The sequence below is a fragment of the Falco biarmicus genome, chromosome 4 (genome assembly GCF_023638135.1).
Source record: "Falco biarmicus isolate bFalBia1 chromosome 4, bFalBia1.pri, whole genome shotgun sequence".
NCBI lineage: Eukaryota > Metazoa > Chordata > Aves > Falconiformes > Falconidae > Falco > Falco biarmicus.
Window position 1 is genome coordinate 75,183,773 of NC_079291.1, and position 22,220 is coordinate 75,205,992.

General features: G+C 55.3%; 3 protein-coding genes across 9 annotated transcripts; 1 reads left to right on the forward strand and 2 right to left on the reverse strand.

Annotated features, from left to right (window-relative positions):
- Nucleotides 1-65: 65 nt before the first annotated feature.
- On the reverse strand, nt 66-5,002 carry NUBP2 (NUBP iron-sulfur cluster assembly factor 2, cytosolic). 3 transcript variants are annotated; one of them, XM_056337846.1, is made up of 7 exons: nt 4,919-5,002; nt 3,686-3,804; nt 2,782-2,980; nt 2,286-2,440; nt 1,964-2,074; nt 1,572-1,641; nt 66-980 (listed from the first exon to the last, which is right to left on the reverse strand). In XM_056337846.1, exons 1-7 carry the CDS (start codon nt 4,935-4,937, stop codon nt 835-837), a joined length of 819 nt encoding a protein of 272 aa, XP_056193821.1. In that variant the 5' UTR covers nt 4,938-5,002; the 3' UTR covers nt 66-834. The 3 variants fall into 3 exon arrangements, with proteins under 3 accessions (XP_056193821.1, XP_056193822.1, XP_056193823.1); XM_056337847.1 differs by lacking the exon at nt 4,919-5,002 and adding an exon at nt 3,369-3,501 and having other exon boundaries at nt 3,686-3,805; XM_056337848.1 differs by lacking the exon at nt 4,919-5,002 and adding an exon at nt 3,369-3,465.
- Nucleotides 5,003-5,294: 292 nt separating this feature from the next.
- SPSB3 (splA/ryanodine receptor domain and SOCS box containing 3) lies at nt 5,295-14,262 on the forward strand. 5 transcript variants are annotated; one of them, XM_056337831.1, is made up of 7 exons: nt 5,295-5,333; nt 7,101-7,249; nt 9,214-9,394; nt 10,165-10,352; nt 12,235-12,337; nt 12,824-12,949; nt 13,237-14,262. In XM_056337831.1, exons 2-7 carry the CDS (start codon nt 7,121-7,123, stop codon nt 13,584-13,586), a joined length of 1,077 nt encoding a protein of 358 aa, XP_056193806.1. In that variant the 5' UTR covers nt 5,295-5,333; nt 7,101-7,120; the 3' UTR covers nt 13,587-14,262. The 5 variants fall into 5 exon arrangements, with proteins under 5 accessions (XP_056193806.1, XP_056193803.1, XP_056193805.1 ...); XM_056337828.1 differs by having other exon boundaries at nt 5,312-5,377; XM_056337830.1 differs by having other exon boundaries at nt 5,319-5,337.
- An 80-nt stretch (nt 14,263-14,342) lies between these two features.
- On the reverse strand, nt 14,343-19,629 carry EME2 (essential meiotic structure-specific endonuclease subunit 2). Its single transcript, XM_056335087.1, is given in 8 exon segments — nt 14,343-15,118; nt 15,120-15,164; nt 15,596-15,711; nt 16,483-16,588; nt 17,482-17,607; nt 18,362-18,444; nt 19,249-19,373; nt 19,557-19,629. Coding segments are annotated over 8 exon segments (873 nt in total). The 3' UTR covers nt 14,343-14,919.
- Nucleotides 19,630-22,220: the final 2,591 nt, after the last annotated feature.

The following is a 22,220-nucleotide window of genomic DNA, read 5'->3' on the forward strand; positions in this document are numbered from 1 at the left end:
TACTCATAATACCAAGACTCACAGCTCCAATGAGGCCTGAAATCATGGAAAAACATGTCGCAGGCTTGGATTTTAAGAAAAGTGTTTACTGCCTGGAACCTTTAAAAATATTCCTGAGTCACAGTAACGGCCCTCAGCAGACCAGACACCTTGTTTCCAGCATGGTGGGATGCCTCAGACAGGTGGTAGATCTCCTAAGGACACCATCTCACATGAAGCACATACTGTGCCCTCATCAGCCCATCAGGAACCAGCAACCTGAGATTTCACAGCAAGGTGGCCTGGCTTGGGTCTGCGTCAGAGCATTCAGCACAAACTCGAGCCACAGAATGAAGTACCATGTAATCTATCACGCAAGGAAGGCAGTAGAAGGCAGCAGCACATGGAGCCACAACCCAAATGATTGGTACTGTTTGGGTTTATGAGGAAAGAACAGTTGATGGCGTTTACTCCTGTTGCTGTACGGCAGCACACAAGACGCTGTGGATAGAAGCTAGAGCTCCCCAGGCACCTGCACAGTGGCTGGCAGGGGAGGAAGGTGCTGGAACAGCTGTACCATCTGTGCAGAGCGCTGCCATGCTGAGAAGGCAAGAAGCAGGCTGCTGCGGTGCAGGCAGGAGCACCCATGCAGGGTCTCTTCAGATCCAGGGGGATGGAGCAGTACTTCATGGATTGCCGTGAGCGCACTGATGCTGCACTCCCCGCTCCCTCCATCACCCCCCACTGAGACAGTTTTATAGTTAAACAACGCCCCTTCCCTGCCGGCATGGGCTGCCGGTGGTGCTGCCAGGCCAGGGCCTCAGCCAGCAAGAGTCCAGCTCCACACCCTCCTCCTCAGGAGCTCTGCTGCGATGTACCATCCAAGATCTGTTGGGCAATGTGAGCCAGGGCAGGGAAGGCAGAGCTCTTGGGAAACTCTTGGATGAAGTCTCTGCCTTCTTCCAAGCTCTGGCTGAGTTGGGGGTCCAGGGGGACACAGCCTGTGGGAAAGAAGGAACAGGGAGAGTGATTGCTTGCTCATCGTAAGGCAAAGACCTGGAATCAGGATTAAAGAAATACCCTGCCAGAGTCAGCTCCAGGAGAAGCTTTAGAAAAGAGCAACCACTACCCTCACAGCACCCTTGGCAAGCTGCTTCCCACCTGCAACTGCTTTGTCTGGGTTTAAGACCCCACCACACCACACTGCTTCATGAGACATTCTCCCCCTGACCCCAGCTCTGTGCAGAGGGCAGGGTTCAGCCTCCACCCCCCCATCTCTCAGGAAGCCTCCAGCACATTTCAGGATGGCTCCTGAGCAGCTTCAGATTGCTTGCTCTGTCACCACGATGTTAGCAGCCACAGCAGGCTGCTGATCATCACCACCTCTACACCAGTGGGGCCAGAGGCCCACTCTCAGCAGTTTGGATGGCAGAGAAGCAAAGCAAGAACGACACCTTACGTCTGACCAGGTGCCAGCGGCTCACAGGGACTGGAGTCCAGCCTGCTTGCCCCTGTGACACTGCACTTCTCTGCTCAAGCACTCCCACAGACATCGCTTCTAACCAGAGAGCTCTGCTCAAGAGGCCACTCACCTAGGAATGGGACTCCACCATGCTTGGCCAGCTCCTCACCTCCCCCTTTGGAAAAGATATTTGTGCACTCCTGAAGGAGGAAGAGCAAAAGCAGCAAGTCATAAACCCCAGAGCCCTGTGTGACAGGGCAGGTGCTGCCTGCACGTGAGTACAGCCAGCTCCCCTCCACCATCCAGACTCAGGGCACTGCCTTTGCCCCTGCCCTCCCCAGCTCTCTTTAGGAAAGCAGAGCCAGTGGCTTCTTCCAAGGAGGACATCCAGCAGCTTCTCATCTCCCCAACTCACAGCTTCATCCTCATACAATCTGCTGATTTTCCACCCAAGGCACTGCATCCTACACGCCCCATCACGAACAAGAACCTGCAATGGCACAGAGGTCACAATAAACCCACCGAGCAGTGTGGGCAGACGAAGCCACTCATGTTCTCCACAATGCCAAGAACTCGTAAGTTCATCTTCTTACAGAACGTCAGCTCTCGCCTCACATCTCCCACAGATACAGCCTGCAGGGCAGAGCAGCAGGTTAGGGCTGTCCATCTGTCCAGACCAATTGTGGGTCTGGAGCAGGTATGCATTAAAGGAGAGGCAGGTGTGTAGAACAAGCAGCCACGGACAGGTCTGTGCAAACTGCCACCTGGGGTGCACGTTCCTCCCCAAGCCATGCTCAGAGGCAGAAGCATGCCCAGGAACTCCAGCCCCAGGCAGCTGCCTTACCTGGGGCGTTGTGACCAGGATTGCTCCAAGCAGTTGGTAGGGCCGCAAGGCCTCCACTGTGGAGATGTGCTCATCGGATGTGCCCGGTGGTGTGTCTACAATAAGGAAGTCCAGGTCCCCCCAGGCCACATCAGCAACAAATTGTTTGATCAATGCTACAGAAATAAAAAGGGGCAGAAAAAAACAGAAAACACACAGTAGATTTCAGCAGATGTCCTGGGAGCCATGGGCCAGGCGGGGTAGGGCTTGTGAGGCACCTTGGGTGACAAGGGCCCAGGGAGAGATGGCAGGGCTATCTGTCAGCACAACACATGCTGCACTCTCCCCATTACAGCTGATGGGAAACCCACTCCTGCAGAACAGGAGCCTTGTTCCGCCAAGGCATGACCTGCCTAGAAAAGCCCAGCCCCCACCTAAAGCCAGAACCACCTCCACGGTATTCACAGAAGATTCCTAGCACTGGAAGGTGGCCACCAACAGCAAAAACCAACTGTACCATTTTTCTTGGGTCCTCTCCACACCACAGCATCATCTGGATTCTCCAGCAGGAAGCCAATGGACATAAGTGAGATGCTCTTGTCTTGGTCCACAAAGACTGGGACCCAGCCACTGTCGCACTGGTGCACGCTGTTGTCCTGCACCCTGAACATGCGGGGTATGCTGGGGCCGCACAGGTCCACGTCCAGGATCCCCACCTGCAGGTGACCAGGCAGAGCCCTTCAGATGGGGCCGAGCACAGTGGCAGCACCGAGCCGTGCTCCTTCCCTGGGTGGCGGGAAGCAGCGTACAAATTCTGGCTGCTTGCAGCACTTTGCAGAACAAACTCTATAGCTCAGCAGCCAGATTTGAAGTGCAGTTTCAAACAACTGCTTTAAAGTGTGATTGCCCTCGTGGTCTCCTTCCATCTGAGAAGCATCTCCTGGGTACTTCTAGGCACTTTGTGGAGATCTTTATACCAGACACCTGGTGGTATCCAAGTGGCATTGGCTGCACAGAGCCTTTAAAAAAATCCTCGGGGAATTCAGCCTGCCTCCTGTCATGCAGTCCCCTTTTGTCCCATCATAAGGCTATCCTTCAACTCACCCACTTCACAAAGAGATCATGTGTTACACCACAAACCAGTCAATTTCTCAGTGCCTCAGTTTTAAAACCAACAACAGATCTTGGGTGATTTTAGTCTCTTAAATGAAAGGGAAATGAACTGCAGTTATCTGCGCTGAATCAAGCAAACACAGAAAAAGGAATCACTTGAACTGCTATCACAAACAGCGTTTTCACACACAGAATCCATACGCTGCCTGCACAGGACACACAGATACATCAAGTACGAGCAGAACCCAGCCCAGCAGGAGGCCGGGAAGACGACAGCAGAGCTCAGGATGCCACAGACCCTTGCTCACCTTCTTCCCAGAGTGGCGCAGCGACAGAGCCAGCTCGGTGGAGATGGTGCTCTTCCCCACGCCGCCCTTCCCGGAGAGCACCAGCAGGATGTGCCGCACCCCGGCCAGGTTGCTTCTCTCTGGAAGGAACAACAACAAGGCATCAGAGGCTGTTCTGATGCAAGACAGCAGCCCCTAACCGGTCAGTGCAGGGACATGGGTCTCCGCTGAGGGTGATGGTGGCTGTCACTCTCCAACAAGCCTGCTTTAAGCATGAGGGAGAAGGAGAGAAGAGGTGGATGTGCCACAGCCCTTTTGCCATCAGAGAAGAGACAATACGAGCATGGCAGTAAAGGCTGCCGGGAGTAAAGGCTTTGCCCTGATGACCCAAGTGGCAATGGGGCAGCAAAGCAATAAACACCCAGAGGGGCTCGTCACACCGCGCCCACGCCAGCCCCAGCCCTCCCGGGAACGGCCCGGGAGGCTGTCGGTGAGGTCAGGCCCTTGGCGTTTCCTCCTCCTCGCCGCACCGGCCGCCTCCCCGCGTCCCGCTCCAGCCTTCCCACCGCTGCCCCCGCGCTGCACAGCCTCCGCTCCGGGCTCAGCTGCCGCCTCCCGCCGAGCCGAGAGCGGGGAGCAGTCGGGCCAACCCCCCAGCCCGGGGGCGCACAGGCGGCGGAGGGTCGGACCGAGGAAACGGCACCACCCGCCCGGGGCCGCGTTCCCGGGCGCCCCGTCACCGCCGGCCGCTGACTCACGGCGCCAGGCCCGGCCCACCCCCGCGCCGCCCCGGCACACACCGGCACCGGCGGCATGGAACCCGCACGCACCATGGCGGACCTCATCCGCACCTCCACCGACGGTAACGGCGCTCGGCCCCGGTATTGGGGGGGGGGGGGGGGGGAAGGGGAGCCGGGGAGGGGGGAGACAGAGCCCCGCAGCGAGGTGCTTCCGGGATACCGGCCCGGTGACACCGGCGGCCCCGTGCCAGGCCCCGTTGACTCAGCGCTTCCGCCAGCAGGAGCCAGGCCTGGGCCTCCAGCAAGGCCCGGCGCCATCCCACGGTAACCAGGCCCTGCCGCCTCGGGGCCCCGGCCCAAGCACCGCGGAGCTCCCCTCACCCGGAGCCGGGCCGCAGCAGCACGGCACCCGGCCAGGCCTAGTCAACCCCGGGATCACCCCGCCCCGCGGAAGGCTAGAGCCGGCCCGGTGGCCCCAGAGGAACCGCCCGGCTGCGGCCCCACGGCTGCTCACCCCGCGCCACCTCCTCCATGCTGCCGCTCGGTGCCGCTCGCTTCCGCTTTCCGCTGCGTCGTAGCCCCGCCCCCGAGGACTGCCAAGCGCCTTCCCCAATCGCGAGCTGCGCACTCACCGGGAGCCCGCCCCCCAACACCTCTCAGCCAACCCAATCCTCCAGTTCTGCCTTAGCCAGCCAATACGCTTAGCGCTTTCCCTCCGCGACGCGCTCTCACTCTCCGCAGTGGCCGCCCAATGGCGCGGCTCCCCGAGGATTGACGTACGCTCCCCTCAGGCACTACCCTCTCCCTCCTCCTTCAGCGGTGAGCGACAGGTTGCTTAGCCAACGGAGGCGGGGCGTGGCGCGGACACAGCCAATGGGCTCCTGGGGGGCGGTGCCAAGAGAGGATTGTTTATGTCCCGGTAGGGGAAAGTAGGTCAGAGCGCGGCAGCGGGGCCGGGCCGGGCCGGGCCGAGGTGGGCCGGGCCGGGCCGGGCCGGGGCGGGGTGGGACCGGGACCGGGACCGGGCCGAGGGCGGGAGCCGGGGGCTGAGGCCTGGGTGTGCGGCGCGGCTCAAGCGCTGCGGCCTGGCCTGGGCTGGTCCGGCCGTGCTTCAGCTGCGCGGGACAGCCGGGCCTGCGGAGCCGCCCGCCCCTGAGGCCGACCCGGGGCCTGCGGCCGCCGCTGTGGGGATCCCCGTGGGCTGCCAGTTCCGCCGCGGTCTGTGCGCTCGGTGCCCGGGGAGGTGCCGTGCCGGCGAGCGGAGCTGGCCGGGTGGGGGCCCGGAGCGGTGCCGCGGCGGGAGGGCCCTGCGGCAGCTCCCCGGGCTCCTGCAGCGCGCAGCCGGTGGCGGGGAGCCGCAGCGGGCGGACGCCCGCGTCAGTCCCGGGGAGGGGCCTCGGCAGCCCCAGGTCCTGCTCCGGGGTGCGGGGCTGACTCTGCCCCGGTGCCGGATCCGCGCTGCGCCCGCCCAGCCCCGTGAGCCCCGGCCTCAGCGCCCCGCCGGGGGAGCCGGGCTGGCGCGTTTGGCTGCTGCGGTTCTCAGAGCCGGGGAGGGGCCGGGGCGGGGGTTCGGTGCCTGGCTGCACTCGGCGGGGTGGGAGCCCCCTGACCGCAGCGGGCGGGGTGCCCGGGGCCCGTCACCACATCCGCGGGCACCTGCCGTGGCTCGGCCAGGTGCTGGCCGGCAGCACGGGGCCGGGGCTACCCTGCCCGCATTTGCCGGATTTGCGCGTGCTCAGGGCTGACCCGCACGTCGGGGAGGCACCGGAGCGGGTGCGTGGGGCCGCTGCCTGTGGCAGGGAGGCAGCCCCAGGGGCCGAGCAGAGGGAGCGGGTGTGAGGGATGGGAACGGGGCTGCAGCCCTGCCTGTGCATCTTGGTGGCAAGTTGTTTTCTGCAAGGATAAGCTTTCCCTGTGCATCCAGTGCAGAACTCCCGCATGGCAGCTGGGCCCTGTGGCGCTCTTGTCAGGCTGTATGCAGGGAAGGAGCCTGTGGAAATCTGTCTCTGAATAACATCCCCACTTGAGTCAGGAGACAGGTAGCTGCTTTGCTTCTGTCTGTTGTCCTTGAGGCAAGTTGGGACAGGTCTGTGAAAAGGCCAATTTCCCTTCACCGGGCAAGAAAGTGGTCTCTCCCCCACCCCAGATGCTGAGAGCAAGGTCTTCTCTCAGCGGGCAGTTGCTTGGAGGGGAACAACCAACCTTCCCTGCAGAGACACATGTACAGCTCAGCTGCACAGAGGCTGTGGCAGTGGCCAAGCAGCGTGGCCAGAGCCCAGACAGCTGCTGCAGGGTGACCCAGTACCGGGGAGGCCGTGCCTTGGTGGCTGACGGTCCTGATGCTCCCCAGGCCAGCAGTGAGCGGTAGGTGCTGGATCAGTGTGCCGCAGAGGAGGCGGCTGGTGCTGCATCTTGGGAGTGTTTCAGGGGGTTAGTTCAATACCTGGGCTTGGGTAGAAGTTGACCCTGCATGGAGAAAGAGGCTGAAGTCTGCAGAGGCTTGGGATGCAGGAGGAACTTATTTTGCACCAGTTTACCCATTGATGGGACCTGTGCAGATGCAGTTCTTGCTGACCCATTGCTGGTGAGGCTGTGATGACCTGGGGAGGTTGCTTCAGAAGGCAGAGCCTGGTGAGTGGTGGGTGGAAGCAGGACATGGCTGCTGTGTGTAACCTCCTTTCCCTTGCCCCTTGCAGCTTACCTCTCTCAGAACAGCATGGCGCGACGCACGAGGAGCAGCAGGGCCTGGCATTTCGTCCTGAGTGGGGTGCGGCGTGAGGTGGACACCCGGGCTGTTGCCTTGGCCACTGGTGTGCGTGGCTGGGGCTACGACTCCGACGGGCAGGTAGGCTGGAGCTTGGGTGGCTCTGAAGGACATGAGGGAAAGCTTTCCTCTCCTCTGACAGCAGGCACTTAAGGTCTGTGTCACTGAGCAGCTAGTAGTTCAGTAGGCAGAACTGGCCAAAATCAGAAAAGACTTAATGAAATACACAGACTGTCTAACAAGCCTCCTCCGAGCTGTAACGTGGGGTGTGCCGTTCCCAGCACATCTTCCCGAGGCAGGGAAGGCTGAGCTGCCTGTAGTCTGCTTCCCAGTTGTGCACCATAGCTCTGTCATTAGCTGAGCCAGGGAGCTGATGGATGCTAAGCTAAATGCTTTTTTTAGCATATAGTGTGTGTGTGTGATAAAGTACATACAATATTTTTAATTTTTTTTTTTTTTTAAGTAGCAATCTAAGTACGTGTTTAAACTGGATCAGTTCTCCAATCTGGCTCACTATGGCTGTGCTAACTTCTGGTCTTTGTGCAGCTGGGAGATGGTGGTGGAGGGAGCAGGGCTGCTTTTGTCTGTGAAGCTACAGTCTCAGATACCTTCAGATGGAAATTCTCTCACGTTTCCTGTGCTGTAATGTGCACATCACTTCTGAACCTGGCCCAGGCATGCAGGTGTACTGGAAGATGGGAGCGCAGCAGGAAAAGCAGTCAGTAAAACAGCATGAGGAGTGACTTGGGTTCACCTCTGCCATCCTTAACTCTTTTTCCTGAGTCCTTGAGTGTGTGAGTTCAGTTCCCCATGCGGCGGTGAGGATGCAAGGAACTGCTCCAGGAGCTTCAAAGCTAGGCTAAAGCCTTATGAGACCACTGCCAGAGCACAGTGTCCAAATCCAGGCACTGTGCTCCCAGAAAATGAGCCTTTTCTCTGCAGTTAGAGTAGTTTTTAATTTCTGCACTAATAGGAATAGCCAGACTTCTAGATAGCAGTAGTTAGGAGAGGTAATGAAAGACAGAAATCATTTTATTATGCGGGCTAGAGAAGGAGAGGTGGGCAGTACGTAAGTAGGTCCGAGTCATTTTGAGTCCCACTGTCTTACGCAGCTACAAGAACTTGAGTTAAAGGATTTTTATCTTTAAATATTGCTTACAAGGTCTGCTGTGGGGGTGAATAATGAGCAGGTATACCTGACCAGCATGTAAACCCAGAGTAACTTGCTGCGATCTGTAGTAATAGGCTCCATTAGGCAGCACCGAGCCTCCTGTAACACAGAGCAAGACAAGGCTTTTGACTCTTACAGCATCCAGTGCAGGGACACTTTCATCTGTTGGCACTGGAGAATAGTAAATCAAGTTTTTGTGTTCATGCATGAAAATAAACAAAAGCCTTTTAATCCTTTGGTAGGTTCCCTGTGGGCCTGTCTGCAGCGCTGGTGTGAGGAGCTGCAGCCGTACTACTGAACTGGTTTCCCTTTGTTCTGCCTTCTCCCCTGCCTGGCCTCCTGTCCCTTTTCTTCCTTGTCTTGTTAGCTTTCCTCTCTTCTCTGTCAGCTCCCAGGCTCTCCAGAGCAGTGGTTTTCAGCTGTGTGCTCTGCTTTTGCGATGCCTTGGCCAGGGTCTCCAGCTGGCTGTAACCTGCCTATTGAAAACTATAGCTGTAGCACAGAGTTTGCTTAAAAATGCCTGTGTCAAAGACTTGGACTGTCACACTGCTTGCTTGCTGTGACAGTTTCTCACCCTTGGATGGTACAAAGAATGTACCTGCATTGCAGAGTGCCCAGTGCTGAGAGGTCTCCGCAGCTCAGGCAGGTGTGAGCCAGGTCCCAGAGCAGGGTGATTTGACTGGCACAGCCCCTTGCCTCCCTGCGTGGTGGGCCAGGCTGGGGCACGATGTGGCTGTGCCACCACTGGCTCTGGCACGAGCCTGTGGACCTCCCTGCACAGCTCTGCAGCACGCCAGACCTGGCAGACCTCTGCCAGCCCAGCTCCCTGAGCCAGGGGGGCATTTGGTAGTGACCATTTCTCCGTTCTTCCCAGCAGCACAGTGACTCTGATTCAGAGCCAGAGTTTTCCTCGCTCTCGCCTTCCATCCCAAGTGCCATCCCTGTGACTGGAGAGTCCTACTGCAACTGTGAGAACCAGAGCGAAGCACCCTACTGCTCCAGCCTGCATGCCCTCCACCGCGTCAAGGACTGCCAGTGCGGCGAGGAGGATGAGTGTAAGGAAAGGGCTCCCCAGCGGCCTGCTGCAGTCCTTTGGGGTTTGGAGTGCGCGCAGTCCTGGCCTGGTGGCACGGGCTGCACCCCTGCACGGATCCTGTGCTTTCTACATTGGCCTTATCTCTGTCCCAGCACACGGTGCTCCTTTGTTTATATCTTAAGGCCACGTAGACTGTAGGAAGATTACAAGCACATGCCTCCTGTGATGTTTCAGGGGTTAAGTGCTGAACTTATTAATGCATCAGAGTTCACCTCTGGGGACCTGCTTTCAGCTTAGGCCACCAGTGAAACTGGCCCTCATGGTTACAGCCCTTTTGCTGCTGATCTTGGTACAACTGGCAGGGTGCCCGGCTGGTGGCAGGGTATGCTCAGGGCAGAGGGGAGAAGCAGGCAGAGGGTGAGCTTGGGCTGGCAGAGAAAACCTGTGGCATAGCAGAGCTACCCCTTGAGCCTACAAGAAGAGCAGAAGGAGAGTAGGCTCAGCCTGGGTCTGCGGAGCCTTGTGTTAGCCAAAATGGGCACTGGTTAATGCTGACAGCTTGATGTCCGGAGCACTGAGCCATTCCTGGTGGGACACTGCAGAATAGTTCAGGCCTCAAACAGCTCTCTGATGTGCACAGCTTAGGATTTACGCTCTTAGATGGTAAAAAAATATAAATCCATAAAAACCCCAACAAGCCTTCAAAACAAATGTCACCTATGCTTTGGCTTGGGGATCGTTCCCTGGGGGTCTTGGCCCATCCTTGTCCCCTCTGTGCTTCCTGAACAGATTTCGACTGGGTGTGGGATGACCTGAATAAGTCAACAGCCACCCTGCTGACCTGCGACAACCGCAAGGTGAATTTCCACATGGAGTACAGCTGCGGCACTGCTGCCATCCGGGGGAACAAGGAGCTGGCAGACGGGCAGCACTTCTGGGAGATCAAGATGACCTCCCCTGTCTACGGCACAGACATGGTATGTGGAGCAGAGTCGCTTATGGGCACACAGGCATGGCCGATATTCTTTGAACAGGGAGTGGGAGAATGATGCACTGCCCACTGTAGGAGAAGATCAGGTTTGAGACTATCTAAGGAACCTGAATATGCACAAATCAATGGGACCCGATGAGAGGCATCTATGGGGCCTGAGGGAACTGGCAAATGAAGTGGCTAAGCCACTGTCCATCATATTTGAAAAGTTGTGGCAGACTGCTGAAGTTCCCAGTGACTGGAAAAGGGGAAACATAACCCCTATTTTTAAAAAGGGAGAAAAGGAAGACCTGGGGAGCTGCAGGCCGGTCAGTCTCACCTCGGTGCCTGACAAGATCATGGAGCAGATCCTCCTGGGAACTATGTCAAGGCACGTGGAGAACAGAGAGGTGACTGGTGACAGCCAGCATGGCTTCACTGGGGGCAAATTGTGTCTGACAAATTTGGTGGCATTTTACAATGGGGTTACAGCATCAGTGGATAAGGGAAGAGCAACTGACGTCATCTACCTGGACTTGTGCAAAGCATCTGACGCTGTCCCACACCACATCCTTGTCTCTAACCTGCAGACGCTGATCTGACGGACGGGCCGCTCGGCGGATAAGGAATTGGCTGGGTGGTCACACTCAAAGAGTCACGGTCAAGGGCTCGATGTCCAAGTGGAGGCCAGTGCCAAGCACTGTTCCTCAGGGGTCGGTGCTGGGACGGCGCTGTTTGGTATCTCTGTTGGTGACATGGACACTGGGACTGAGTTTGCTGATGACGCTGAGCGGTGCAGCAGACCCGCTGGAGGGAAGCGATGCTGTCCAGAGGGACGCTGGCAGGCGCGGGAGGCGGGACTGTGCGGACTCATGAAGTTCAACAAGGCCAATTGCAAGGTCCTGCGTGGGTCAGGGCAATCCCCAGCACTAACACAAGCTGGGCAGAGGATGGATTGGGAGCAGCTCTGAGGAGAAGGGCTTGGGGCTGTTGGTTGATGAGAAGCTCAACGTGAGCTGGCAACGTGTGCTCACAGCCCAGAAAGCCACCCGTCTCCTGGGCTGCATCCCCAGCAGCATGGCCAGCGTGGTGAGGGAGGGGATCCTGCCCCTCTGCTCTGCTGAGACCCCCCTGCAGCGCTGCCTCCAGCTCTGGGGCTCCCAACATAGGAAGGAGGTGGACCTGTTGGAGCGGGTCCAGAGGAGGCCACAAAGGTGATCACAGGAGAGGTGCTCCAGCCCTCTGAAGCCAGGCTGAGAGAGCTGGGGTGGTTCAGCCTGGAGGAGAGACAGCTCCGGGGAGACCTTGCAGCAGCCTGCCAGTGACTAAAGCGGGCTTATAAGAAAGATGGGGACAGACTTGTTAGTAGAGCCCATAGCAACAGGACAAGGGGCAATGGTTTTAAATGAAAAGAGGGTAGATTTAGATGAGACAGACGAAAGAAATTCTTCACTATGAGGGTGTGCCGGAGCTGAGGCACTGGCCCAGGCTGCCCAGATCAGCTGTGGGTGCCCCATCCCTGGCAGTGCTCAAGGCCAGGCTGGACGGGGCTTGGAGCAACCTGGTCTAGTGGAAGGTGTCCCTGCCCATGGCAGGGGGCTGGAACTGGATGATCTTGAAGGCCCTTTCCAACGCAAACCATGCTGTGATTCTATGAACAGGAAAACAACTTTCTTGAGCAGTTCAGCTGGGCCTCCTCACTTAGGAAAGGAAATTGGAGCTGGGAGTCTTCAGCTCCGGCCTGAAACCTCTGACTTGGCTTCACCAAAACCTCTGGGTGTTTTGGACTGTGCCAAGAAAAGGAGGGAAGAGCCAGAGGTGGAGTCTCAGTTGTGTGTTGTTGCTTGAAAAGACACTAAGCTTGTGTTCTTCCTGGCCTTGCCTCCCAGATGGTGGGAATTGGGACGTCTGATGTGAATCTGGACAAGTACCGCCACACCTTCTGCAGCCTGCTGGGCAAGGACGAGGACAGCTGGGGACTCTCTTACACAGGTAAGGCAGTGGCAGAGGGCAGGCTGGCTGGAAGGGCAGCAGTGGGTGTAAGTGTTATCCTAAGGGGTTGAGAATTAAATGGTCTGAATGGGATTGAGGCCAAAAAGGCCACCAGACCTGTGAGTCCTTTCATTAGCCACAACCAGAGTGGCTGCCTGCAGCTTGCAGCTCTTGGAGCATCTCGCCTCGCCTGCGTTTTGCAGACCCCTTAGAACTGGTCCGTGAGCCTCCAGGGCACCTGTACTGCTGGTTGCCTGTCACTCATCAGGGGTTTCTGTCTGCAGACTGCTGCTGCCTGTGCTCTGGTACTGCAAAACCTCAGCTTTCCCCTTTTCATCACCTGTTCGGGGGTTTGAGGGCAGGGATCAGGCAACGGGGGGATGTTTTAGGCACTGACCAAGGCTGTACCAGTGCGGACTTGCAGCATGAGAGAAGGGATGAATTTGTGAAGCACAAGCTTCTGCTAAATGTCATTTTTTGTTTAAGGACTACTGCATCACAAGGGAGACAAAACAAACTTCTCTTCGAGGTTTGGCCAAGGCTCCATCATCGGGGTTCATTTGGACACGTGGCATGGGACGCTCACGTTCTTCAAAAACCGCAAGTGCATAGGTGAGGCAAGGGCAGCGGGCCTGGGAGGGAGCAGCAGCGCAGCTTTGGTTGAACTTGGAGTCTGGCTGCAGTAGGGCTGAGGGACTAAACAATGCCACAGTAGAAGACCAAGATGTGAAGCGAGTGGGAGGAAGGTTACATTTGCTTTTTAATAGATGGGGATTTTAAAAGGCTGTTTTCCAAGTGTTTCCCAACAGCTCTGTAGTTCATAGGTCGGGGTAGCTGGGACAAGTGAGATCACCTTGTCAGAACTAATGTGAAACCTCCCTGATGCTGTCCCCTGGCAGGAGTTGCAGCCACGAAGCTGCAGAACAAGAAGTTTTACCCCATGGTGTGCTCGACAGCGGCCAAGAGCAGCATGAAGGTGATCCGCTCCTGCGCCAGCTGCACGTCCCTCCAGTATCTCTGCTGTTACCGCCTGCGCCAGCTCCTGCCTGACTACATGGACACGCTGGAGGCGCTGCCATTACCACCGGGACTCAAGCAGGTGCTACACAACAAACTGGGGTGGGTCTTGAGCATGAACTATAGCACATCAAAGCCTTCCTCCTCCTCCTCCTCATCAGGAAGCGACTCAGATAGCTCCTGTGGCTCAGATGCAGAGGCCTGCCAAAGGAAGAGGTGCAGGAGGACATAATGTCGCTGCAGGTGAACTGCTGTGAGGGAGTCAGGTGGGGTTTTGTTCCACTGTCTGCGAGGGCCAGCCAGGCCTGATGCATCTCTGTCTTCACGGGGACATCCATTTCTACTTGTTTGCAAAGATTTCTCTTGCGCTGTTGGAAGTCTTTAGCCTCAACATCCATCACATGCATTGAAAAGACCTGTTGACTCCAAGAGGTCCCAGATCCATGAAGCAGGTGAACTGCAGCCAAGTATCTGAGCTTCATCTCATGACTTGCTCTCAAAGCCATCGCCTCTTCCTGAAGGATCCCTCTTCTCTGCAGACTGTCAGCAGAGACAAGATTTAAGGTGGCCTCTTAGTTTCAGAGCATACCAGACTGTGGTCAAATGATGGACTTTACTCCTCAAAAGAGAAAATCAAAGACCAGTCCCCTCCTCCTAACTGTTGTGTGTTGGTTTGGTGTCTGCCATGAACTCATCGCAGTGGGACTCGATTGAGCAGCAGCATGCAGGGAAATAGGCTCCTATAGATGCATCTGCGTTGCTGTTGTGAAGGAGCAGCTCACATGAGTTGAGCCCTTGGTGATCTTTCTCGAGCCCCTGGTGACTTTAATTGCTTTGCATGTTGGCTCCTGCTGCTTCTCCTGTATCATTGACTGTATTAAAATGTCATAATAAAAGTAGAAAATGTCTTTTGTTCCTCGTATGGCCCTTGAGGGCAGGAATCTGAAGGCTCTTGTCAAAAACAGCCACGCTTGTGTGGCTAACAGCCTGGAGGGGATGTTTTAAATGCAATGCTGGTTTGTCTGATCTAAAGGAGGTAAAGACAATGGAGGTTACCTGGCCTCTGCCTGGGGGTGGGTTGAAACAGCAGTCTGGCTGGGATGGATCTTCAGCGGAGCCAGACCCGTGGCAGTGACTGTGTGCTGGAAGGAGGCTGCAGGATTTTATAATGCCCTCAGATTTTACACAGGGAAGAAGAGGCAAAAGCACTTTAGCTCTCCTTGCAGATGACACGAGCACTGGCTGGGAAGGGCAGGGCAAGAGGAGGGCTCGGGCAGGTGCTTGAGCAGTTCTTCCTGTCCAGGTTGTGTCACACTGCCAGGACAGGCTGGCTCTGGGGGCCCATCCTAGAGCTGATCCAGCCCGAGGTCCTGTCGGGTGAGACCAAGGTAGGGAGAGGCAAGGAAGGGCTAACAGGAGGGGTAAGTAGCTACTGCTGGAACAAAGCTATAGTTCAAGTCAAACACCCATCTGGAGGCAAGCCTTGCCTTTCTTGACAACTGATTTCACACTCAGGACTTGTTTGCTCCATCAACAAGGACCTTTAAGTAAGGAAGCATGTGGCACTACTCCCTACCTTCAGCCTCCAAGCTTTTAACAGTACGCTGAGGGGTGTGAAGGCTGACTTGTAACAGGAGACTTGGGGAGGGATGTGCTTCTGCTATAGCTGTTGCTGTTGCAGGGCCGACTCTGTTAAACTGCTGGATTTGTCTTTTCCACACCTGCCAGTGTCCTGTGCTGTCCTCCACTCACACCCCTGGCCCAGGCCCCAGCAGTGCAGAAAGGCAACTCTTGCAACTCCAGCTGCCTCCTGCAGAAGGACAGATGGCTGACTGCAAGACCTTAGGCTGGTGCATGCACTGAGCACAGGCCTGCAGACCCCAGATGCTGCAGCCTTCCCCCAGCATTAAGCAGTGGGCTTCCTTCTAAAACCTCTTTCTGCCCAGGGCTAATATTTTTCCTCTGCAATTTTCTTTCTTTCCCTGGAAAGCTCCAGAACACCAGGGCGAAAAGATTATCTCTCCTTTCCTAGTGCTGAATCACCACTGTGTTCACTGCAAGAACAAAGGATTTTCATCAGCACAGAGACTGAAAAGATCTCGAGACACGTCTAGTCTGGGCCCTTACACTGATGGCATCAAGGACAGGCTGGCAGCCACAGACACTTGTTCCTGTAACTTCCACTGAGGTTTCCCAAAGCTCTGGGCTTGGGATGTGACCAAGTCCAGTGACACAACTCACTTGTATGGGTGTTTTGCTATTGCCTTCGTCAGCACAGAAACACGCTGGCCAAATTCCTGCCACGTGTCTAGGAACAGCACTTTGGTGTTGCCCCACAGCTGCGGCACCACCAGCGCCTGGAGAAGCAGTGGAGGTGAAAGACACAACACGCTGACCAACAGGACAAAGACAGGCTTGGGTGGGCCAGCCGTGAGCCAGGACAGCTCGAGGCCCTCACCCTCAGGCCGTGGCGCTGGCATCAGCCCTGGCCACCAAGCAAGAGCAGTAAGGAAAGCACATGGGTAGAACATGTCCCTCAGCAGGATGAAGCTGGGCTGGGGCTGGAATGGGAGAGAGGCTGGGCTGCTTGCATTAGCTTTGTTTACACAGTGCTGCAGTAAAGCCTGCTCATCCTTCTTAAGTTCCCAGTAAACCAGCGAGTCATAACCCCCTTGGGGGCATACTCGGGCAGGGCAGGCATTTAGGGTATCAAGGAAGGGTTTAGATGGTATTTGACCTAGTTTATGACTGCTGTGGCATCACAAGGAGCATTGCTGCTCTGCTGTGGGACACAGTCTCTGCAAGGCACAGACCTGAGTGGGAACCAACAGCTCCTTGTAAGGCTAAGTGGGCAGTTGTTCGTGCAGTTGAAGAGGGGAGGCTGGATCAGCTCTGAACCAGGGTCTTAGGAACAAGAGGCTCCAAACCATGCCTTGATGTCTGCAATCCCTCCAATCCCATTGCCAGCCAGGGTAAAGGAGGATGCAAGCAGATGCAACCTGATCCAAGCCAGCCACCACCTCCCCTGACAAAGCATTCCTTACACACAAGAGCTCACCAGTGCTAGCCTTTTCCATACAGCTCAACCCCAAGTAACATAAAACTTCGAGGACTGTATGGAATTTTACCTCCAGTATCTCCTCCTGAGTCACAGACAGCTCTGGGCCAGGCTGGGAGCTGGGACTCTGCTTCCTATGGCTCAGTGCCTGCTGTCTGCCCTGCTCCTGACTACACCTATAAGCAAGACACTGCTCATGCACAAGCTCTATGTATTCACACCTCAGGGCTGCTGCCTGATAAAGAGGAAAAGGCCAGACCTAACCCACTCACATCTGCCACCTCCCTGTCTGACTTGAAGCTGGAGACAAAGGTGTCGAGTTTGTTCCAGGCCACCTGCTTCCCAGGTGGCGGCAGCTCCCCTGTGAGGGAGAGGAGACCCAAAACCAGGGTGAGAGCCACTCAGTTCCTCTGGTGGCAGAACTCAACAGGCCACAGCTGATTTTTTTATATATAACACTATTGGTAAAATTTATCCTCACAGGGTTAAGTGAGAAAGAGCCCAGGAGGTGGTGAGACAAGAGTTCTCCCTGGGAAGTAGTTCAGACAGGACAGGACAGACCGAGCTACTGTAGCTGCATCTATGCAGGAACTCTGCAAGCGATCACACCATCACCACAGAGGAGATTCCTCTGCTGTGCACCTACATGGACAGGAAGGACCCAGGCACTGGGAGCAGCACAGGAATGAGACATTCAGGGGACAAGAAAAGGGCTCCAGGCACTGAACATCCCTCCAGGCACTGAGCAGCAGGGCAATTCAGTGAGAGCAGTTCCCTCAGCTCCTTCATATCACTGCGGCCCTCCGCCTGGGGTAGAGGGAAGCCTTACCTGTGAACCGCTTCTGGCTACGAGATCCTCAGAGGCTGCTATAAACACACGTGCAAAGTACATCCTCAAGACTGCGAAACTCAAGTCCCAGCCCCCATAAGCATGGACGTTGCGATTCACAGCCACCACGCTAGCACCAAGTGTCAGCAGTGCAGCCCTGAATGTGTCCCCGCTGCAGACACACTGATCATCACCTGCTGTGAGCTTCCCTGGCACCACTGCTCACCCAGCACATATCACCTGGAGGCATCCAGCCTGACAATGCCCCAGGTTTTGGTGGAGGAGCCCTCCAGACTGGCCAAAGGCAACACTTGGTTTAGATCAGGCTGACTTGCTGATGGGACATTAACAAAACTTTGAAGCAAGACAAATCACACCTATCTGTAGCAGCCTTCCTCTCTGAAACACCCCATCCCCATCTCCAGCAGGACCTTCCAAGTGCATCTCATCAGTGGGAATGGGGAGGAGGCAGCCTCAGACTGCAGCCGAGTGCGTTGCCTTTGGGTACACACCACATGCCACATCTGCCAACATCCCGCCACTTTTTCTGGCTCACCTTTTTCCCCAGAGCATTAGCACTGATCTCCTCACAGACGCTGCCTATTCTAGCCTGTCATTCTCTAGTCTTGAACAGGGCTGGATGCACTGGGAACTTCTCAGGGCAGAAGCACACGCTGCCTAGACAGGTATAAATAAAACGTTGTAGGACTGCACACAAATGAGAACTAGCGCAAATCCCTCTGCTTCAAAATGCAAGTGTTTCCAAGCACTGTGTACTCTGAATGTTTCTTTCAAGCAAATCTTTTATGGAGTCCATGAGAATGGAAAAGCTAAATGCAAGGAAAGGCAAATTTGGTCTGTGCAGCTCCCCTCTGAGGAAAGCAGCACCCTGTCCCGGGGTTAAAGGCAGGTGCCTGCATATATCCCTAGAAGACCTGCTGCTGTACTCAGATACGGCTGCTCCCACAAGTTCTCTCCTTTCAAACCACTGTCCCCTGTAACACAGCTCTGTTTCAGGGTGGAGCAGCAGCAGTTTTGAATGAATCCTTCTTCCCCTTCCATGTTTGCTTGGCAAAGTGACTGTCGGTCTGGCTCCAAGATCTGTATCATCTGCATTAGGGAAAGGAGGCACTTAAGAAAATCTTCTGGCTCTATCAACACGAACACCTCTTTCTCCTCTTCAGTCTTTGCCACGAGGCCATCCTAAAAATTAAATAATTTTCAGCACAAGCAGGGGTCCCGTGTGGAAGCCAGACAGCAAGTCTCCACCTGTGCAGAGCCACACTATAAGAGGCATTAACACTCATGAGGCTATGTCAACACTACACTGGTGAAAGACCACGTCTGAACTGAAAGGTAAAAATCCTCCCCAAACAAGCAAATCACTGAAGGTGCAAAACCAGCCTGGTGAGGAAGGCATCGACAACCGCAGAAGTTGCTAACTAAGATGAAAGGACACAAAATGCCTTTGTCTGCACTGTGCACACTGTTAGATGATCACGTTATCTGCACCTACATTATCTGTAGTCTATTATATGACCACAGTATCTGCAATGTTTTATCCAGCAACAGCAAAAATAGATTTCTGCCTCCGCCTGAAATTCCTGTAGTGGGGGGTGCATGAGAACAGAACACCCCAGCCCCCACTGCCACGCAGACACTGTTTGACACAGAACCTTTTGAAACCGAACCAAGTACCCAAGTGAAATCTGTGTGAACAACTTGTAGTGGTCTCATTCTTGCTTACTGCAGGTTCCCCATGCTCAGCCTAGATGCACACCTGCCTAAAGCAATGAGATGTGGATGTTTAAGACATTGGCTTTGGAATAATCTGTGTGACAATCAGACCCAGCTCCATTCCCCAAGCTAATTTGTCACCAGTAATTGGTTTCTGAGGCTCCAATGCCCAGCCTAGAGTGGCGAGTCAAAGTTTTCTTCCCACAGCACATTAGTTGCCAGTTTACATGTACATTACAGAGAAGATAAGAAGGACTTACTGGAGTGGACAGTGTTTAGCATGCTTCTCCTCCAGGTTACGCTGCAGGGAATTGCCAGAGGCTCAGAAGAGTATTTACAGTCCAAGGAACTTAAAACCTTCACCCAAGTGTCTGAGCCAGGATCTTTGAGGAGACCTGTGGAGAAGGAAAGAACAACCCTGATGTGAGAAAAATAGGTATTCTATCAGCATTAACAAACAACAACAAAAACAAAGTGCAAAACAAGGAATTGTGCAAGTATGGGAAGTCTGGCTGCCTGCAACTCATATGCTTGCTGAGTTACTGACTTTGTCATTGACTGTCTCTGCAGGTACCTACAAAATTGTCCTCCTTCACTCCAGCCAAGTAGCCACACATTTGCCACAATGACTGTAAAAATCAGCTTGTGCATTCTAGGTTACAAAAGGAAAACTTAAAAAGCCAACCAACCTGTTGCCCCAAGAACAAATTTTATTAAATTTGTATAAACTGAATTATTTTTGAAATATATCTCTTTCTGTGAGAGAAGACTGAAGTTAGTCAACCTGAACAATTTGTCGATAGGAAGCCAGGTTTCACCACTCCTGCACAGCCCCAACACACCTCCCTCAATGCTCACTTCAGCCCCGTTCCCACCACTCCTGTGAATGTCGCTACTCCAGCAGTGAGGCTGGACCATGCACAGGGATGTCACTGGGGGAGCCCATGGAGAACACACTCCTCATTACCAGCTCTGCAGGTACTGTCAATCGTAGCTAATGTAAGTTGACATCATCTGTTAGGCACCTTCCTTACAGCTGTCTGCGACCTCATCAAACCACGTGTTTGGATTGTTGTCTTTGACAGACACCTGCTCTACACTGAATTTGTTGGAGATGTTTCAATAAAATAGCTCAGCTATTTCTAAGAATGCAAAGGGCGGGTTGAGAACATGCTGCTTGTCCACCTTAAAAACACCACCACCTTGTTTTACGAGGGAGCTGCTCCCCGGGGCAGTACAGAGCTGCGGGTGCAGGGCTGGGTGCTGCAGGCAGGGGGAAGGCAGAGCGCTCCTCCGCGCTGCCTGCGCTCCCTCTGCTGGCACCCGGGAAGAGGAGGAGAAAAGCATCTGGCTGGTGTAGTAAGGTGAGGGGTGCAGACGAGGGTTGGGAAGGCACAAGCAGGGTTGAGACCTAGGCAGGAAAGCGGGCAGACGAGATGAGCAAGAGCTAAACTGATTAGCACCAGGGCAGAGGGAAATGCGAAACCCAGGGACAGAGAGGAAGTCTGGGAACTCGGTGGGTGCTGATACAATCCCCATGGTGGAGTTTTTACAGTGAAAAATCACACAGCATTTTCTCTGGTGGGCTGTGCGTTACACCAACCAGCCTGCCTTACTAGGCTGACCCTGCTCAAACGGGATCCCTCACCCGGAGAAAGGCCACAAAAATATGCTTCTGAAACCTCCATCACCTCCCGAGTACTGGTTGTACCCGCGACTTCACAGCAAATAGTACAACAAAACAGATGACAATATTTATCCTACAGAGACTTTTCTACTGGCAGAACAATGAGCACAACAGGACTGTGTTGGAGCAAACAGGGACAATCTTCCTCAGGCAAAGCCATGCTATGAACCCCCAGAATGTGACCTCTAATTATTTTATTGGTGCAAATGTGGTAATAATTTACTCAAAACTGTGTTGGATAAAGCAGCTGGATCCCTGCCATGCAGAGAACCAACAGAACCTGCCCAGGACCTGCATGGAGGACTGTCATGTGACAGTGAGCAGACTGACAAGCCTCCAAACAGAACGTTTAATACAAAACACGTATCCTTAAAAAACATGTTTAGTTAAATGAATCTTAGCAGTGGAGTGAATGCATAGTGTGAGGATAATGTAATTAGCAAAGAGTCATGCATGACAGATAATAATGAACAGAACAATTCAAGATATAATGCTTATGGATCTAATTAGAGGTGCACAGGGATGAGCTGCAGCTTGGGTTCAAGCCGTCTGGGGAATGGGACACAGCATCACACTTGTCATATCTGCCATTGTGCCCCAGAAAGGGAAACCCGTGCAGCAACCCTGGGCTGCCCAGGCAAGCTGCAGGGCGAGGAATGGGCTGGCAGCCCCGCTCTCTCTGGGACAGGGGATTAGAAACGTGTTCTGGGCAGTTAGATGCATCAGGGGATCAGCAGCAGCACTTGCGAGCGCTCTCAAAGAGCCAGGACACTAGGGACATGCTGGCAGCCAGCGCTGCAGAAAAAGCCACCTCATTCTCCACCAGCGAAGCTCTGTGCTGTCACCTATGGGGTCCTGACGCCCTGAACAGACAGGGGTCCTCCCTGATCAGACAGATCATCTCTGGAAGCAGACCCAGCCCTCTGCGAGGCACCTGGAGAACATTATTTCAGGCACCGGTATTTCCAGAGGTTTATCGCCGAGCTGAACCAGGGGGCGAGTCCCAGACAGCAGGTAACGTTGCCCAGCCAGGCAGGCGATGGAGCTCCGGACCGCAGGTGTTCTGACCTCTCATGTCATGTCTCTGTGACCCTTGAGGACACAAGCAAATTAACAGCCAGGTGCTCATGCCCCAGCACGGTGTCTGAAACGCACTTGTAAGGACGGGCTCCCAGAGCCCTCCGGGGCCAAAGCGCTGCCCTTCTGCAGCACGGCGTGGGGAAGCCAAGCACACCTTTTCCAGAGGGGCCAGCCTGGGCCTGTCAGCCCCGCAGCTGCAGGGCTTGGGCCTCCGTGATGCTGCCGAAGGAGGCGGGGGCCACAGCAGCCGCCCGCCACAACCAAACCGCACCCACCCTGCGGGCCCGGCAGCCGCGGCCGGGAGAACGCGGTCAGCGGAGCCCCACCACTGCCCAGGGTCTGCGCGGGCCCCCCGGCCCCGGGGCAGCGCAGCCTCCAGGGCTCACAGGGGGGAGCCCCAGGTGCCCCCCGGGCCCCCCCAACGGTCGGCGGGGCTTACGCTACCGTAGGAGCGGAAGCAGTGCGCTGCTGTACC

Excerpts from the sequence above, each read along its gene's own strand:
- NUBP2 (XM_056337846.1), bottom strand. Across the intron at positions 2,441-2,781 it reads GAGAGGACCCAAGAAAAATG|CATTGATCAAACAATTTGTT; the intron begins GTACAGTTGGTT and ends TTATTTCTGTAG. Across the intron at positions 2,075-2,285 it reads TCCTGGTCACAACGCCCCAG|GCTGTATCTGTGGGAGATGT; the intron begins GTAAGGCAGCTG and ends TCTGCCCTGCAG.
- SPSB3 (XM_056337831.1), top strand. The coding sequence starts at position 7,121 with ATGGCGCGACGCACGAGGAGCAGCAGGGCCTGGCATTTCGTCCTGAGT. Across the intron at positions 9,395-10,164 it reads GTGCGGCGAGGAGGATGAGT|ATTTCGACTGGGTGTGGGAT; the intron begins GTAAGGAAAGGG and ends CTTCCTGAACAG. Across the intron at positions 12,950-13,236 it reads CAAAAACCGCAAGTGCATAG|GAGTTGCAGCCACGAAGCTG; the intron begins GTGAGGCAAGGG and ends GTCCCCTGGCAG.